Here is a 19,867-nt window from a genome sequence, read left to right as displayed (position 1 = left end):
TTTGCTCTCCTGGAGTTCTTTCCATACTCAGGGTAACGAAGAAGTATGTTCCTCCTAAAATATTTACTTAGAGTCTCCATATTTCTAAGCATACCAGTATCTCTAAGTCTGGATCTGAACATGAGTGTACACGACAAAGCTATGGCAGATAGAGACCTCCAAGTTAGATAGAAAACCGTCTTTTGTTTCTGTGAGGCTAAAATATTTTGTGTCTAATGCATATAATAAAAGTCACTGGGAATGTAGGCTTCTATTCAGAACTTTATAGACAATTTGGAGGAATGCAGCTTTCTAGTATATTGAGGTATGCGTGGAATAGTTGAAGAAACGTGAAGTTACTTGGGTTTATTTTTCTTTGCATGTTAAAGTTAATAGTTACTAACACTAGTTAACAACACTAGCTAGAAAATCTACTTCTATTCCTTTGTCAATATAATTATTATACAAGAGTGAGACACTCCATTGTAAATACTACCTCTTCTTGCTATAGATACCTAGTGTGGGAAAGACATCCACAGAGCGTCAGAAAACTCCTGCCTAGTAGTTCATCTGTAGCCTCCTGTTTTTAAAAAATCCAAATGCTCATCTGTACTAGTGACTTGATATTTTAAAAAATAATAATTAAAAAAAATGTTTGGGCTGATATTTTACTGTCCTGTCAGTCTTTTAAGTGACTTTATTGATCATCTTATCCTTTATAGAAGCACCAAAACAGTAAACACCATATTTTACAAAAGAAAAATAATCAGTAAAGACAAATGACTTAACAGTTTTCCCAAAAGGAAAACTTCAGCTGTGCCTCAAGAATTATATTTATATTTTTCCAATTACAGACAGCAACATTAATATTACCCTTTTAGATGTGCCAATAAAAGTCACATCCAGCAAAATTGAATGAGATATTCTGCTCGTTTAGACATTTTTACTTGGCTCTTTCTTCCTTTGTCTCCCTGTTGTATCAAAACGCATTTTTCCTGGAAAATATAATTCTGAGGATTGAAAATAATAATATTTCCTAATTTCTTAAAATAAATCTGGCATAATTTTTTGACTTTTAGAATATCTCACCTCAGCCATTCCATGTCTTTACCTGCAGATTTTGGTCATAATAGTGAAGTCTTTGAGGATCAGAATATAATGGTGCAGCTGTTTTTATAGTAAAAATTGTACATACTCATCTATTAGCTCACTTATCTAGGTTGAATTGCTCAATTCGTTGTCAGAATCAAAGCAAAAATATATAAATAAGTACTGTGAAGAATGGTTAGTTATTTTTATTGTTTCATAGATATAAAATGTAAGAGTGGGTCTGGCAGTTTTGCCATTTGTTTCTTTATGGTTTGGTTAAGCATTTGGCACAGGTTTGGTCTATATGATCAGGCTCAAGACTGAATGTAGAAGCATTGCTGGTGCTACAGTAGGACGCAGTCTGTACTGTGTCGAAGGATGTTTCCTTTTTCCCATGACCTTAATGCTAAAAGGCTAATTATCTAGTTAAGGGTTCAGAATTTAAAGACACTAATCTTGTTCATGTCCGTAGTTCTTATATGGAGGACACCTATTAAAACAAAAAAGGAATTTCTATGAAGTATGAATAATAGTTATTTTATTGGCCATAAATAATATGTTTACAAATCATACCAAGTTTAAGTAAATTGTTCACGTTATCTAAATCACTGTAAAGTGAAAATTGGTTGCTAAGATAATTGAGCATAATCTAAAACAAGGGAGGAAACCATTCCACATCCTCCTTTTCCTTTCTCTATTGAAAAATGGCATCATTTCAGGTGACCTGGAGGTCAATGTTTATTTTCTAATCAACAAACGATAAAGGACCCTTTCTGAATTTTTTTTTAGATGTTCACATTTTAGCTAAAAAGGCCAAGTAGAAAAGTAATTTTTAAACATTTGTTCACTGTGGAACCAATTCAAGTAAAATCCAATTTTAAAAATCCGAGGTAGAACATAGATAAAAGTGGTGTTGTTGAGATATTGGGGATGGTGTAGCATTTAAGTCAGTCTAGGGATTAGTGTGTTTATGAGTTTCCTGACATATTTTCTATGTGTACTCACATGTGTACTTTTCTGAAAGGATTTTTTTTCTAATACTCTCATCAGATTTCCAAAGTGGCCCATAAGTCGGAAAATATTAAGAATCACTACTGGCTGGTTAACTAAATGAATGACCAAATAAAAGATATCAGGAGACTGAAGTTCACATTCCTGTTCTGCCATTAATTAGTTTATGACCCTAAGTAAGTCGAATGAATAACCTCATCCTCCATTTCCTCATAAATTAGAAAAAAACAATTAGGTCTTAATTATTTCCCAAAATTTTACACTCAGTCCTGGAACATAAAAAGGACATCAGTGGAAAAGCAGTGAAATCTGAATAAAGTCTGTAATTCAGATAATAATAATAATATACTATTATTAATTTCTTAGTTTTGGCAAATGTACCAGAGTTATGTGGAATGTTAACATTGGGGGAGACCGAGTGAAGAGGATATAGGAACTTACTGCACTGTCTTTGCAATGCTTCTGTAAATCTAAAATTATTCCCAAATAAAATGTTCATTTGAAACAATATATTGCAGTTCTAACATCTGCTAAGGCTGAGAATTTATTTTCAACTTAGATAATAGTGGATCTTATATGCTATGAGAGACCTGTTGAATGTTTTTGAGCCTGGAAACAACATGATCAAAGGAAAACTTATTGGGAGGTGATGCTCCACAGGGAATGGAGTGGGAAAACTGGAGGAAACATGACTGTTAAGAAGCGACAGTGTTGTTCCTGGCCTACAGTACAATCATGAGCTGGGACTGTGATAGTGGGAATGGAAGGAAAGTATATAAGGTATGAACACCTTTAAAGAAATAATTACAGGGCTGATTGGGCAAAAGCACATAGCCATTCTATGTATTGTGTGGTCAACTCTGGGCCTTGGAACTGGAAAGCCAGGTTTACTCATTTTTAAAAATAATGTCTTATGAACTTATTTTTTCTTTTAAAATTCTTACTTTTAGGTTTAGCATTTAATCTAAATCAGTATCTCTTTTTCCTTTTTTCTCATATATGCACACTGTTCTTTAAAGGATTGGCAAGATTTTATATCATATTATATTGAATTGCTTGTACATTGTATTGGTATATTAAGGAAATAGATAGTTTCAATTCCCCTCAGAACAAAGCAGTGTACTTTCCAAAAAAACAAATCACGAGTTGTATTATGAGAACATTTTAATATGTAACAAAATACAGTATGTTTGGAGAAGTCATTTTTACACTAGAAAATTGAAACTGGTCTTACTTGGGACTTAATCTTATAGTAGTCAGCTCCTCTCACTCTTCTTTTGTGTGTAACACTCTGTGCACCTAGGGAAATCTCTGCTCTAAATGCCATACTCAAGAATCCTTTTCATGGCTCCGATTGAAGTGTAAAGATTCTCATGCATTAGTCACCCATTACTAAATCAAAACTGCTCTTTAATCAGATTTTATGATATCGGCCAACACAGCAGGGTTTTCTCGGGAGATCTTGCGACTTTTTCAGATTTGCAAGTCTAAAACAAAAATATTTGATCATGTTGCTTTTTGTGACCCTCTATAATCTGAGTAATATATAAAATCTCAGCCTCCACTAAATGTTAGAGCTGTATATAATCTTTGAAATAAATTAGATCAAAATCTTTCTTTTTCCACAAGGAAACTGGGAGAACCAGAGAATTTACATGACTTAACCAATGCCGTTAGCTAATTTGCTCCTATGCCTCCTGTATGATGCGGGGCTCTAAAATGTAAGAGACCAGATTTACAGTTTACCCACCAACCTCCTCACCTGTCTGATCCCTATTTACTATCTTACCAAAGTTTCTCTTCATAAAAATTAGTATTTCTGAGAAACATTGCTTTAGGGGAATTTGCTAAGAATTCTTGCTATAAAATATTGTTCAAAAAGAAATAGAAAAAAGTTTTCTTGAAGAAAAGGAAAAAAGTTTGACTTTTGTTTTCTAGCCTCTAAATAGTTTCCCCAGGCTGACTTGACTTCTTGGAAGTGAAGTCATTATAACTCTTTGTGTTCTCCTTATAATACATCTAGGTGAATTCTCTGATTGGTTCAGTAATATATAAAATATGAAACATAAAATTCTTTTAAATTGATTCTGGTCCTAATTTTTTTATTTATAATAAAATCAATGGAAGATTGTCCACTTTTAAAAATAAATGTGCCACTCAAATAGGAAATGCATGCCAGACAATATGCATTTTCCAGCAAGCACCAGGTATGCAGACTATGGAATCCAGAGTAAGCATGCTTTGTCATTAATAGTTAACTCAGGGTGGTTGCAAAAAGAAATGAACTGGGGTGTCACAGTAGTGCCTCTGATGCTCTTTGCCTTATAATTTTCAGAGGACATACAAGGAAACTATCTCTTTTCTGAGAACTAATCTATTAACCTGAATTAAAAAAAAAAAATTTAAAATTGATAATCTTATGAAATTGCCACAAAATCTTCAAGTTAAAGTGTTTGTAATCTTAAAATGCATAAAAATTTGGTGAGATCCTTCTTCCATTTTATTTCGTAGTGAGCTAGAGTCTTACTTCCTTATTTGGATAAGAATGTTATTTCCAGAGAATGTATTATTGAATTTCAAGGGATTTTCTGCTGTCTAGCTGACTCAATCACTATAGTTTCATTGAGCCTCTCTTCAGACTGCATCAGATCTTGGAGCAGTGAAGCACAAAGCAGAAATACAGATCAGAGTTCCTTCTTTTCTTCCACTCAGGTGGAAAGAAGGTGAATAGGAAAAATTCAAGAACTAGAGAACACGTTGAAAAACACAGGGAATCTTCATCTGTTTTTTTCTCTGGAACTGCCATCCTTCTCCAGCGCTCAGAGACATAGTGTCTAATTCCATCATAATAGAGTCCAAATGCATTCCTTAGCAAAAAGATATTCAGATGAATAATTAGCAACAACAGAAATATCTAATTTAACACAGCAGATTGAACACCTGTGTTTATCATTTATCTTTTCTAAAACAATAGTAAAATGATAGTAAAGATATGAAAGAAGTCTAACTCCCTAACTCTCTCTCAGCATCTCAGCATATATATATATATACACACACACACATACATATGGAATGCAAAAGGTCTTAACACTGGAAGAGAGCAAGATGGAAAGTATATACATGAGAGGTATTTGGCTTAGTGCAGAGGAGAGATCTGAAGTCTCAGGTCCTACAGAAAAACGTACAGATAAGAGGAGCATATTCACTCTAAATCTAAATAGCAGCAGAGAGAGAGAGAGAGAAGCTAATTAGAGGATTAATCTACAAGCCTCAACATATGACCAAGAGGAATTTCAGAAAAAGTACAGGAAGTAAAAAACACTCCAGGTATTTTAAGCAGAAAGATATTTAGTACAAGGAATGATGTGCTTACGGAATCAATGGAAATGATAAAACAACAGGTTCAAAGCTGGATGTCTTGAAAAGATGCCCTTAAAATGTAAAACTGACCACTTAGGTAAACTCCCATCTCTGAGGCCACCACTGGAGCTATAATCGTGTAGGTCTGGAGCCATGGCCACAGTTGTACTAGCCGTTGAATATCAGGAAGGTCTAAAATGGATGCCTAAATATGTATTCCAATAATTACGAAGTTAGGTTAAAAATCCACCAATAGTGGGCCATTTTCTTGACAGTTAGGAAGCTAGAAACTGAATTCTTCTTCTGCAAAACCTGATCTTAATAACCAGTGTTAATAGTCAGTTGCCAAAGGAAAATGGAATCTACTTCACTTCAGCAATTCTTGGGCAAGTGCATATAATTGTAGGAACCTAGTAATCACTCAGCACCTTAGTTGGAAGGGAAATTGGGAAAGGTAGTTTCTGTCTGGGTAGTCACATGTTTATCTAAAATTCTACTACTGAGAAAGAATAGATTTGGGGGGACAAGTATCTCTAGAAAGACATAAAAGTTTTGTTTTCCCAAGATATTGAACCAAAGTGGCTCTAAACTCAGGCAGGTAAATATAAGGGGATTAAGTAAAAGTCTACAAACTGAACAGTGAGATTCTTAGTCCATTTCCTCCATTCAACTTTCAGAATGCCAGAAGCCATTTGTAATCCCACAGGCAAGATTGGAACATTGTTACTTGTGTAAATTGGTCCAAGGCAAAAACACTAAATATATTAATATTTAGGAGCCCTAATGAAATGGTCAGAGGAAACCCACAATTCTACAAAATTTTGCCACACATAAAACTTCCAATCATATTTTAATGCATCACACTTAAACAGAAAGACTTCTGGGGCCGGCCCTGTGGCCAAGTGGTTAAGTTCGGGCACTTCCCTTTGGCAACCTGGGATTTTGCCAGCTTGGATCCTGGGTGCAGACATGGCACTGCTCATCAAGCCATGCTGAGGCGGCGTCCCACATAGCACAACCAGAAGGACCTGCAACTAGAATATACAACTATGTACTGGTGAGCTTTGGGGAGAAGAAGGGGAAAAAAACAAAAGATTGGCAACAGATGTTAGCTGAGTTGCCAATCTTTAAATAAAGAAAATAAGAAAGAAAGAAACTTCTAAGGATATTAGTCATTTGTTGAATGCCTTTAACATGAAAGAGAAAGACCAAAATAAACAAGCCAACAACAACAACAACAACTAGTCAATGAACATTTGGAGGAAACAGAGATAATACCAATAACAAAAGAAACTTAATAAAAGGATGATTAATACTGTCATACGTTCAAGATAGTAAATAAGAACATGGCACAATAAAAAGAAACAATAACATAACAAGAATGAGCACTTAGAAATTAAAAATGTGGTATCTGAAACTTTAAAATTCACTATAAGAATTAGAAGATAATGTTGGATGCAATCTTGCAGAGAGAAGAATTTAAAAATGAACAAGTAAATCAAAGAGAAAGGAAAACAAATTGGAGGATCAATTTACTAAGTCCAGTATCTGACTAAGCAGAAATCTAGGAAGAAAACATACAGAAAAAGCATAAGAAATTACCAAAGAAGTAACACAAAACATTTCCCAGAACTGAAAGATATACCTTACTGTATCAAAAAGTTCCACTTAGTAGTCATTTTAATGAATAAAAAAGGTACATTGAAGGATATTATCATTAATTTTCAAACCATCAGAGATATATGGTGGTGGTGACGATGATGATGATGATGATGATGATGATGAGAGAGAGAGAGAGAGACTGACAGATTAGGAGAAAGTTCACATCCACTGGATTAGGAAACAGACTAGCATCAGCCTTTTTAGCAGCAAAATACTGAGGGGAAAATAATTTCTAAACAAGAATTTAATGCCTCATCAAACCAATGAAGTTGAAAGAAGAGCAAACTTAGGATTTCAGACAAAGTCTTTAAAAGGTCCCTGTCCACATGTCTTTTTCTAGTCCTCAGCTCTGCAAGATGCCTTATATTCTATTGTCTCTTGCCTTAGTCTTCAAGCATCCTGTGGTGAGAAAAGCATGGGAATTCGTAGACAAATTTGTGATGACTCCGGTAGATAGCATTCCGAGTTGTTGCTCTCGTATAACTCTGCACATTACACAGACCTTTCCAACTGTTGAAACAAATGAGAGATTTTCCAATCTTGCATGATAGTTTCAAACATGCAGGTGTTAAAGGACTGCATATAACAGTTGGTCACCATTAGAGACTGGAACTAGATCTATTAATTTCCACAAGGTTAACCCTGTCTATGGAGTTATCCATGAAGTCCGTTCAACCAAAACAAACAGAAAAATACCACTTTATGGAAAGACATTTTTATCAAAAATCAAAATTCCTTCTTTCCCTCTCAGTCTTCTCCATAAATAATATGGTAGGAAGCAGGAACATGTTGGTTCAGCACCTAGCTGGTAGAAAGCAGTTAATAACTAACTTGACGAGTTGACTGCTGAACTCACGACCAGATGACTGCATGGTTCTAGGTGTAAGGTGAAGCCTGGTTTGAGAATTGCATGATTGGTTATCTTTCCAGATTCTACAGTCTTGGACTAGTATGGGAAAAGCACATAGCAAGTGGCCATGGAGACCTCCCTAAATAGTATTGGAATCTAAGTATAGAATTGAAGAAAAGGATATAGAGGAATCAAAGACCAAATTCTGGCTTCTGCCTTATAGATGTACTTTATATATGCCAATTGAATGTATGATTTGGAGAAGGCAGTAAATGCCAGAATAGGATGCCTGAGATGTCATCCTTAAAATTCCATTATTTTTTTTGAACTCTGAATCTTGTATTAAAATTTAAATTACATTTGGGTCATTTGTACCTCAGTGTGAATAAGTTTCAGATCTTCTTCTAAGACAGAATATATGTCAGAGCACAAAGCTTGGTGAAAACAGGGGGAAATGGGTACATAAACAAGAGCCGAGGGAGTCAGAAACCAGGTTCATTTCTGCAGCAGTGAGGGAGCAGCTCCATGGACCTCCGTGGTATCAAGCTTCCCTCACATGTATGGGGGCCACCCATTGATCCAAAGCAGCAGGGAATTTTCATCTTGAAAATCAATTTATAGAAAAAAGTCTGTTGAGACAAGGAAGGGTGACAGGCAGGTAAACTAGGATTTGTGTGGCTTCCAAATGCTTATTAAACATGTTGCTGAAACTCCCAGGTTGTATATCAACCAGCTGGGGATTACAGCTGGGGATTAATTTAGATTTACGTAGAATCTAAGCTTCTCTATCAGCCCTCAGTTGCTGAAGAAATGGATTGTTAGGCAGAGCTTTAGAGCCAGCCCAGGGACCAGGACTTAATAATGCATTTCAGTGGGGATCAGAGGTTCTGGGGTGATCAGTGTGTAAATTCTTAATCCCTTTATACACATTTGATGATTTATTCAGCACCATGACTCATCATCACCAGGCATGCTATGTGAAATGTTTCCCCTGACCTCCTGCACAGACCCACCAGTAACTCGTTCAGATTGCCCTGTTGGAAATCATCTGAATACGGCGCATCAGTGTTCACATACGCAAAGACTGCTAAAGCCTGGATATTACAGCAGTTTGGATCAATTTATCCTCCTGTGCTCTCATTTTTATCATCGAAATTTAAAACTGTATTGTTTATTGATACCCATATGTTTACTTGGAAAGGAGCAAAACACTATAAAAGCTGTTGTCTGTGTGATTTTTAGCACACTATATATGAGATGTGTTTAAAATGTTAAGAGATCAATTCATTATGAAGAATTTTCTCCCAGCTAAAGGGGAGTGAATTATTTAAAAGTCTTGGCATCCAAAGCAGCTAGTACACTCTTTTCTCAGTCATTTATAAGTACTGTCATCCATGTAACCCCAATTTTATTTTTCACTGTCAGAAAATCTCAACTATAACAAAATGTAAAGACCTTGGTGAGGCAAACAAACCACAAAAGAGAGAAATTAGAGGCTTAACATATATAGAGAGAAGAGTGTAGCTCATGTGGAGTCCTCTTTGTTGATTAGGGCCTTTAGGGAAACTTGTTGGAAAGTGAATATATGGCTCTATTTTGTAGTTGGTGGAAGTGAACTTTATTGCTTTGGTTCTTGACTTTCCTACCAAGATCCATAGTCATCATTTCTCCCTTTGCCCTACAGAATTTCCTCCTTTGGATTGTATCATATGTTGTACCATATATTGCCTTGTATTGCTAATCTGTTTCTATCAATATTTCTTGTCTTTTAATTTTGTGTTAACTTATTCTGTGCACCACCACTTATTCTCCTCCATTCAGAGGACTATTTTAGCGTGTGACAGGCACTCAACGAATGTTTGTTGATTGAGTGACATCATTGATCAACACCGACATGTTGCACATCGGTGATTGTACTATTTGAGCTATGTAAAATCATTGTGGAATTTGTGGCTAATCCAAACTATTGATTAGAGTATTTCACATTTTATTTCTGAAGTAACTGATTATATATGTAAAGAAAATCAACATGTGTAAAAACAAAAGGAAAGCAAACAGTACTTAAGATTTCCATTACGATTGTCGTTAATACCCCATCTCCATCTCAGTTTAGCTGTTTTGCAATGGCAAGCTATCCTAGTGCAGTCTTATAATTTTTTGTAGGGCTAAGCTTGACTAGGAGTTAACAGATCTGGATTCCAGTTCCAGTGCCACCACTGTTTGCTACTTTCATGAGCAAATCACTCTAACTTGTTCTGGACTCACTTTCACACTTCTGTCAAAGAAAAACGTGTTATGCTTTGGCATAGGGTTATAATGTGTGGATGAAATGATAAGACATTTGAAAGAATTTTGGAACCTTAGAATGAGCCTCACTTCCTTGTATCCCAAGTTAATATAATCATCGTGTAATATTTTTTAAGGGATAGTGGATTAGATTTTTTTTTCCTTTATAAGGCAAAATACTGTGACTCTGATTCATGAAAGCAAATATAGATTTCTCATATTGTAAGAATTCTTAGTACCATCAACTGTTGTTTTCAGATATTTTGTATCTATTAAGAATGATTGAGAATGAATGATTTCTTTTTCTTCTCCTTTGTGTAAAGATTATCATTGCTCGTGTAATGATCTTACATTCTCACACATCTTTTGTTCTCTTTGGACTCATTGTCTTTTTGACTTTGCCTTCTCTCTGTCACAATGGCTTCTCTCCCCTGACCCATCTCTTACACTGAATAACTTGGATCTGTTGGTAACATTAACCTGTCTTAGGAGAATGAGTTGTTTTTAGGAAAAAGATGATGGATTTGGCTCCACTGTGCCTCCCAAATACAATCTAATCTTTGAGTTTAGGTTTCAAAACTTTGGCTTAACCTACCGCCTCAACTTTAATTCTCATCCTTACCTCATTCTGTACTGCATTCCAATGGTTGGAAACGTGTTGATCCTGATCATAATTTTCTTGCTTCCTATGATTGTGTTGTTCTCCACATCCGCTTGTTGAAATTCTGCTTATCTTTAAGTACCATCTCTTTCAAGAAGACTGTGGCCCTCCCACTGCAAGCATGTTTCCTCTTTTGGCCGTCAGAACCCTTTTGTATCTACCTTTTTTATGGCACCTATCCTATTCTGTTTTATATTACTGGTTTTTTCAATTTGTTTATTCAGTTATTTTCTGCTTGTTTTATTCCATTTCTATCTCTGTTGATCAAACTTTGAGCTTCTTAGGTATATTCTACTTACCATTATATTCACTAGAGTCTCTAGGAAATTTTTCTTGGGCCATAAGAAGGAGCTCATAAGAATTGTTGAATTAAATTGAATTGCTGGGCCACATTTTTAAATACGGTTATCAAGCTGAGCCTTTTATTGAGCTGAACAAGAATAAATCTCCAGTGTTAGTGTACTAGAAAAGAGTCTTTCAGTGTTACTAAAAGGGAAGAATTAATCTGTTAAACCATTAATATTAGTGAGCTTAGAAAATATGTATTGCCAGAAATCAGTAACCAGGTATCACAGACAGGTGGAGTGATGAATGGTGTCTACAAAGCTAAATACTTGACTTATGTGTTTGACACACAGGACACACATTTAAAGCTTATCAGGAGTCTACGAAGCATAAAAAGAGTGCTCTAGAATTTGGGCATTTTTAAAAACAGAAAGGTAAATCCTGCATGCTTGAATAAAAACTTGTATTATGCAGTTTCCCTAGCCTTTTGTTAGGCTTTTGTTAGCCGTTTGTTCCCTAGCTTCAAATAGTGCTCTTTACAAAGAAATCAAACTTGAACGAACTTTTTCAAGTAGTACCAGGAGCGGCTTTGTGTTTTTATTATTATTAAAACATGAAGGGATCTTTCTGGAGAAATAACATTTCCTAGTATTTGGAATCCTATGAAGGCCACATCTATATAGAGAAATAGGGGCGTTAGCATGAGCGCAGTCATTAATAGGCTTCCTGACTCTTTAAAATTCTGTCCATTTATTCACATTTCCCCTACCTATTGCATTCACTTGTCTATATTTTCTTCTTAGATTATTAAAATGGGAAGAAAGTTTCACATTCATTCCTCGGTCCCGTGAAGAGCTTCCAGACAACTTTCCAAAGGAAATCCCTGGGATCTGCTATTTCCTGGAGGTGAGGACTGGTCCTAAGCAGCCGAAGCCTTCTCTGTCTTCATCAAGAATAAAAAAGGTTTCCTACAACATTGGCACCATGTTCCTCCGGGAGACAAGCCTCTGAGACCTGCTGCACATCAGAGACTCCTCCAAAAAGCACAAGCCCAGAATGTGGGTCATGACTGGAGAGCGGAAAGAGATGGCTTCTCTTTCACTGCTTTGTGGAGAACAAGCAGCGGAATTTCTGTGGTATGTCAGGCAATAATCCTAGAAAATGTGGGTGATGACTATCCATTAAAAAACTGGAGGGCAGGGGGGAAATAGGATGTGTCCATCTATTTGAGTGTTTTTGGTCATATATATATTTTAATTACAACTATGGGCCCCCTTTCAAAACTAACCAATAAATAGATTCTGCGTTTTCTTGTTTGTCGCACATGCAGGTATCTTTCCCTATGTATTTGTATCACTTTTGAGAGCCAGTTTTGATTATATATTCCTACATTTAGTGAGTTGGTATGTGAGGAATATTTTCTAATTTGGTTTTTCTGAACAGACATTTCATACATATATCATGGCAGTGTGGTCGACTTCCCGGCAGGAAGAACTATAACTCAGCAAAATATTTTAGGGATATTACCTATTTTTATACATATCTCTTCTTCTAGTTAATTACATTTCACACAACATTAATAGATTTTCTGAATCTGCTACTGTATAGTTGGTATATTATGTAACTGTAACCTATTAATCAAATATAGTTCCACTTATTTAGAGAGACTAGAGCCTGGACTGACAATATATATAACCAAGGATTTCAGATGCTGAGAAAGCATTGTATGTCTGCTTAGTAAATATATCTTTTAGATTTAATTAATGTAGTATGGAATCCAGATGAAATGGGATTTCCTAATAGCAGATATATCTGTAACCAAGATTAAGGAAATGTCCTTTTGCCATCTAACAAATATCAGTTAAGATGAAATGCTTTGCTACATTGGACCCTTTTCAACTTAGCACTCATAAATGTAGGTTGTTCTTGCAACATACTAAACTATGTTCTGATAAACAGAATCGTGCTAAGTGACATGTTAGTACTCCCCCTCCCCCTCCTCCGTGGATGCCTGCTAAGGACTAACTGCCACTCTTGGGAGGAAATCCCTGAATACTGGCATTACTGAGAAAGTGATGCAGGACATGTTGCCACGAATGTTGTTTCTTCTTGCATAATAAAAAACAGAGAAAAACCTGTATTTTATGGCTTTGAAATTTTAAACAATTATTCTTCTGCACTTTGGTTGATGTGACTTTTAAATTCAGTGAAGTGGGTCTAACCTTCAGACCTAGTAATCACCATAGTTACAGATAGGCTGCCATCACATGTTTGGCTAAAAGGAAGACGTGTTCCCAGTAATTAGCACTGCATGAAAATATAATTTACACTCACCCTGAAATTAGGAGCACGGTGTGTCCAGAGATTTCCTATTTTGGATCAGATGTAAAACCTAAGTTTCCACTGAGGTTCATGAGCTGGAAGCATTTGTTTCCTTGGAACCTTGGGGTGGCCATTTTCTTACTCCAGTAGGTATACTCGTTGGTAGCTTATGTCTACTGAAGGTGATGTTTTTCTTTTTCTGGTCAGGGATTTTGGCTGCATTATGATTTGGTTTTGATATAACTCTGCTAAGGAGTATATTAACTAGTATCCAATGTAGTCTATGAGGCTTAATTAGTGTTTTTAAGTTCTCTAAGTGGTAGCTAGAAAACATTTATAGATATGCAAAGTATTTGTTATAACGGTGATCGCTTTTATAACTGTTGACCTCTGTTCTCGCCCTGGGGCTTGTGAGAACACTAATGCAACACTCTTCATGTGGAGACAGGACCTAGACCCAGAACTCTCTGAATCCTTGCCTGTCCATTCTTCCCTGGGTCTGGGTCTCTGTTTTGAACCATGTCGGGGTGAGAAGGCCAGGTGTTTACAGGAGGCTGTGTAGGCTGAGGACAGGATGCTCTCATGGGAGTAATTACTCAGAATGGAATCTCTTCAGGGGACTGGGAGATTAACCCACTTCCTTCATAGGGAACAGGGAGGAGGTTTACAGTCAATGTGGACAGAATAGGATGGGAGCGCCTCAATCCTCATGTCAAGAATAGGAAACACCTTAGCTATGCTGATGGGCTCCTGATAGCACAGAAGCATGGGGACAGAATCAAGCTCACTGAAGTCATTTATCCTTTTTCTGCACAGTAACTTAGAGCTTATTATGATATAGTAAATCAATAAATATTTTGGTGGTAAATATTGTGTTTTGTAACTATAAGGCTGAAAAGGACTTCCAGGAGTCATCCAATCTATTCCTCTGCTTTTTGTAAAGATTTGTCTAAACAACTCTTCTAAACATATGATTATTCTTTCTGTACTTAAGACTATCTATGGGAAGCATATTTTAAAAGCGTCATTGAAAATCCACTTCATTATCCGTTAATTGGTAATAAGGCCCTAGACAAGGATTGTATGTACATTGTTTATCAGAAGAATAACAAACTCTTTCTTAGTGTATATGATTTTACTTAAAGAAGAGGTAGCCATTTCCATTGTCACAAATGTCACAACGAAGAATATGCCAGAGATCTATTATATATCACAGACAGGATGTAAACTACATTTTTCATACAATATAATCCAAATGTATCTTTGAAGCTATAGTCTGAGGCAATGGTCTGATCTGTTACCATTTTGCCAACCTAGTACAGTCGATTATTATAGTTACTCTGTTGCTATATGTGTTTGCAAGGTACTGTATAAAATAGCTGTTCATTCCAGCTTCAGTCATAGAATTTTGAAGCTGTGAAAAAGTATTATATTTTTATTTGTCCCACATAATACAGTCCACACATCCTCCATTAGGAATTGTGACTATAACAATGGGTGGTAGTTGGTATTTCATTTGACTAATATCTGTACAGTATTCTCACCCACAAACTATTACACACATCATGCACTTTAAAGTATCAGATTAAAGGGAATTTAAATGGATGTCCCATTAGAAATCAAGTGGTATTAAATCGGGGAAATGGTTTTAACCCACTCTAAAAGGGATACTTTAAGATAAAATTTGGCACCTCTGTTATTATATTAAGATATAATATAGCTCCTCTGTTTTAATGTTCTTTCAAGCAACTAATTTGAAGAAGTCACTTTATGACTAGCAACTAGCCATCAGTACCAAAGCTTCACATTGGCATCTGTATCCTTTTGATGGGGAGAATGTCATCATTTGCAAATAGATCAGTTATCTAACAAAGTCAGAAACCTCCATATGTACCCAAACCATACTGCACAGTATGTGCTTTGTGAACCTTAATAAATAGGTAATATTAGCCATAATAAAAAGAATAATACTCAATGCATGGAGAACACATATAGTTGGGTCTCTAGGCTGTGTAGTGTGATGTGGAGAAGGGAAAGAAGATATAGCTTCTAGGTAACAGGTAACCCAACTGTCTAAAATCTTCCTTGATAGTCATCTCTTCTCTTATATTTTAAGTTGTTTTGCGTTTCACTTTTAATACTTGATTATGTGTGCAGTCCAGTGACCTATGACCTATTGTGATTCTGAGACAGGCACTGATGCCCAAGACTGGAGAGTGGGTCTGTGAATTCAGTCCTGCAAATGTGAACTTTCATGGTCTCACCCTTGGTCCTCTTGCTCAGTGACAAGAATATCCGGAACATAGTGTTTTATTGTGAAAGTGCAAAAGTGTGTACTTCTCCAGGAAAAATGAAGCAAAACAGGACAACAACTTGAACAAAATTTCATTCACAAGTGCAGCAAGGCTTTTAATTTTGCAAATTCCTCCAGAGTTCCAGCAATAAAGCAAAATTAAATTGATAGAAGCAAAAGGCAAAGCCACAGAGAATTTGGAAAACCTCCAGGCTCTGTGTTTTATACAGAATCATATTGCCACCAATTGAAATAGTGTATTTGAAGTTGTGAGGTATCAAGAGGGAAATCAAGGGTACGACCATCATTAAACGTATTTATTGAAGCCTCCTTGAGTTCCTGACATGCTGAGGGCAGGTGTTGTGGTTATCATGGCAGAGAGTAAAACTTCTACACATAGGTTTCTGTCTCATCATGCATGTTGAGCAATACTAAGCCCATACCCAGGCCCTCTCTTACTCCATGCTGTCACTGGAAACCATCTCGCCCCCACAAGCCTGGCCTCAGCAAACATCTCTGTACCCTTGAACCTAAAATAGGTACAGAAAAAGTTTCCGATGCCTGTTTCAGGCAGATAGGAAGACCCACACAACTCGAGGGGCAGGTAACAAGGCACTTCTGAAGGGAACTAAGCATTCTCAGTTGTGCTTGGGTGTTGCTTAAATCTGCAGCTTCTCCCTCTGCTTTTTCTTCAAAATACAATCTGACTTCAAGTACTTGGTGTAACTTCTCTGTATGTTCCTTCGGAATGAATTATACGTGACCCTGAACAGGCTTTGGGTGGCACTAGATGCCTTTCAGCCAATAATATGTAGAAACTCAAGTCTAAGAACCAAGTTCTATATTATAACCCGGGATTTCTATTATTAGATTACACATCTTCCACTAGGAAAATTAGGTCATTTCAGAGGCTTCTGTAAGCATGTCTTATTAGATACAGCCTGAAAACATGATGCATGAGAGACTAAATTATTAAAATTTAACATATTCCAGTTTGAATGATGATTCTTTATGAGTAGCTCTTAATATGAATATACTTAATTCACAACCAGCTGATTTAAAATACACATAAATTGTGTTAACATGATTGAACAAATTTTATTGTAAAATGGATAAATTGACCCCAGCTGTGGACTCAATTTCAAGATACTCATGGTGGTGAATGAAGAACAGACACTGAGGTTATATACAGATTAACATAAATCTTGACAGAGTATATTGAGATAGTGTGCAAAATTCCTTCCTCACACTTGATTCAAACAATTGAAACCTAAGTATTATTGTCTTGCCACCTTTCTGTTTCCTTTCTTCCTTTCTTCTTTCTTCTTCCTTTTATGAAAAAAAGTCATGGATGCATTTGTAACACAGGGAGAATCACGGTCCATCTCATGTTGTAAAATTAGTTTTAATTTTATAAAGTAATGAATATTCTTTGTTGTGTGTGTTGAATGTAGATATTACATGATTAAAAGGAGTGACATTTTGGAAGGACTTGGGATGTAGAGAAGTAAAGTTTGTGTTGAATGTAGATATTACATGATTAAAAGGAGTGACATTTTGGAAGGACTTGGGATGTAGAGAAGTAAAGTTTGTGTCTGTATTTCTAATATGTGGTGACCAGACTACAGCTTCATTCAAGTGCCTCATTGCCATCCCATTCTTATTAAGAGATGGTCCTCTTAACTCATCAGCTTGCCAGAGTCTGGCTCCCTTCATAAGAATTACCTAGGAAGCTTTTAGGAATACAAATTACTGGCCTGTACCTTCAGAGATTTGGATTCAGTAGGTCTCAGGCGGGATCTATGAATCTGTATTTAGAAAATCAGTCTAGGTAATGCTAATATACAGCCAGATTTTGGAATCATTGAAGAGTATTCAAATAATTCCAATTACTGGGAAAAAATACAAGTTGACTGAGATAGTATTATATTATTTCATTTGTAGTTATTTTGAAAAGCTAAATACTCTGGGCTTCATAGCATTATTTCTTTCACAAATTTTAATTTTAGCTTTAGTTTCAAATTTATGGTCTGCCTTTTGAACATGAGTCTTCAAACTTATTAGAGACAGAAGTCAACACTGATAAGCATGAGGGATGAATATTGCTCACTATAGGGCTATTAGGGATACTACATATGGTACCATTTTCTTAGTTACTGCTGGAGCTGTGCAGTATATCACAGTATTTGCTGATCCTCACCACTGAGATATAAACTATGAACTTTGGGACAGAGAAGCAAATGTTGAAATGACAGCCGTATTTCTGAATGCTTCGATTTTTATGTTATGAAAAATTACCAACTTAATACTTTGTCTCATTCTGTACTTTTCACATTGAATTGTACATTCATCTAAAAATGATTTCCTAGCAATATCTTGTAACAACGTTTCAAGCAATAATGTAAGCCATGGTGATGATGCCATATGAAACTTTCACTTCTGTGCACTTCAGAGAACTTTTAGGGAAATAGCGACATCTTTAACATAAGCAATAATATAGCTAGTGTGGACTTTTAAAAGATATTCATCATTTACAACAGCAAAATGAGCAGCAAGTGATGACTCAGATATAAATCATCTGAGCAAATGACATGCTTCATCTATCTCATAAGTCATTCATTTGCACACACGCTATAAAGTAATTAGTATATTCCCATCACATTATTTCTGTTGTGTAATTTTTAACATACCTATCATAATATGATTTATATTCAGATCAAGAGATTTGTGTGTGTATGTAATGTTGCCCAGATTTTCAGATCTTTGTAGTATATAATAATAGAGAGTAATTAAGGATGGATAAATGAGTAAAAGCAGAGCATAGGTTGGATGAATTGGTTGAGAAGGTAGGCTTTGCAAAAATATGGATGGGTCTTTGGACAAGTTAATTAGTTTAAAGGTTGGTTTGATAAAGTCTTAGGAGACAAATGATTAAAAATAAAAAGAGCTCATTACCACTGTTTTTTATGATGGCAAATGTTTAGTAAGTATAAGTATTTTGGCTTCAGAACATGATTGGTTGAAGTCACCTGTAGTATAATTAATAAACACTGGAAAGTGATTATGTAGTGATGTTGAAGGTAACCTGCCCTTCTCAGCTATTTTGATGCTAGTACTAAAGCTTGCAGATTTCAAAATGGATAATTCATATTTTTAGTCTTACTTCTTAAAATATAATTTTAATCAAATGTGGCATAGTCAATAATAATCAGTCCTTTAATAGTTTAATTATCCCTCCATCATTTAGAATGATGTATTAGGATTATAGCTAAAAGCGCTGGTACACTTATGTTACACTGAAGAACTTCTGAATGTTAGATTACTATTTAGCAAAGTCATATAAGCTTAGGATCCATTGCTAAGCCTCTAAATAAGATTACAACTCCTATTATTGCCGAGCTGGGTAAACCCTTCTAATTGTGAATCTGAACACAATCGGAATGCTGTGTGGGTTTGCCGGTATTTTTACCTTCTTATTACCCATGGCAAAATTCCAGTTAGCATCCTCCACCCCAAAATTCAGAAAATTTCTCTATAAAAATCAAACAGGATTGTTGATCTGTGAGAAAGTTTTTGACCATTATCTTTTTGCATATTATTAGATGCTTAAGAAGCTTGCTTCTTAATTGTTAATAAATAATGAAAATACTTAATTTGAATCCATTAAATTACAGTGAACTTATCCTCTCAGTTAATTCATCTAATTGTTGATCAGATCATTCTTAATATTAGACTTAAGCACTGTTGCTTATTATTTGAAAGCAGAAGAAACAAGAAAAACTAGATGATCAGCCTAAGTAATAGCTTGTTTCTCATTCTTTTGATCCAAATTTTAAAAATAAAGGAATTGGTTTATATTCATTCTTCCTCTGTGGCCTTTTCACTATTTGTAGATAAAGAAGGGATTCTAAAAAATATATTTTTTACAGTGGTCTATTAAATGTAATTAAATTTAAGTAGGACGTAATGTATTAATTAGGGTAAAATCAGAAATGCACAGAATTGCTTCTTCACACCACCTCACTCTTTAAAGACAATTGCTTCCATTTTGCTGCATGGCAGTTAGTTA

At 35.6% G+C, this 19,867-nt stretch overlaps 1 protein-coding gene across 1 annotated transcript in view; it reads left to right on the top strand.

The window, feature by feature from the left end:
- The window catches only part of GUCY1A2 (guanylate cyclase 1 soluble subunit alpha 2), a 275,698-nt gene extending 256,038 nt beyond the window's left edge, over positions 1-19,660 (top strand). Inside the window, exon 8 of the mRNA XM_023644737.2 lies at positions 11,987-19,660. Coding sequence (XP_023500505.1) covers positions 11,987-12,194 — 208 coding nt within the window. The 3' untranslated portion in view covers positions 12,195-19,660. The remainder of the gene's footprint in view (positions 1-11,986) is intronic.
- The last annotated feature ends 207 nt before the right edge of the window (positions 19,661-19,867 follow it).

The sequence above is a fragment of the Equus caballus genome, chromosome 7 (genome assembly GCF_041296265.1).
Source record: "Equus caballus isolate H_3958 breed thoroughbred chromosome 7, TB-T2T, whole genome shotgun sequence".
NCBI classification, from domain to species: Eukaryota; Metazoa; Chordata; class Mammalia; order Perissodactyla; family Equidae; genus Equus; species Equus caballus.
Note: the sequence above shows the minus strand (reverse complement) of the source record. Positions and strands in the feature narration are given on the sequence as shown.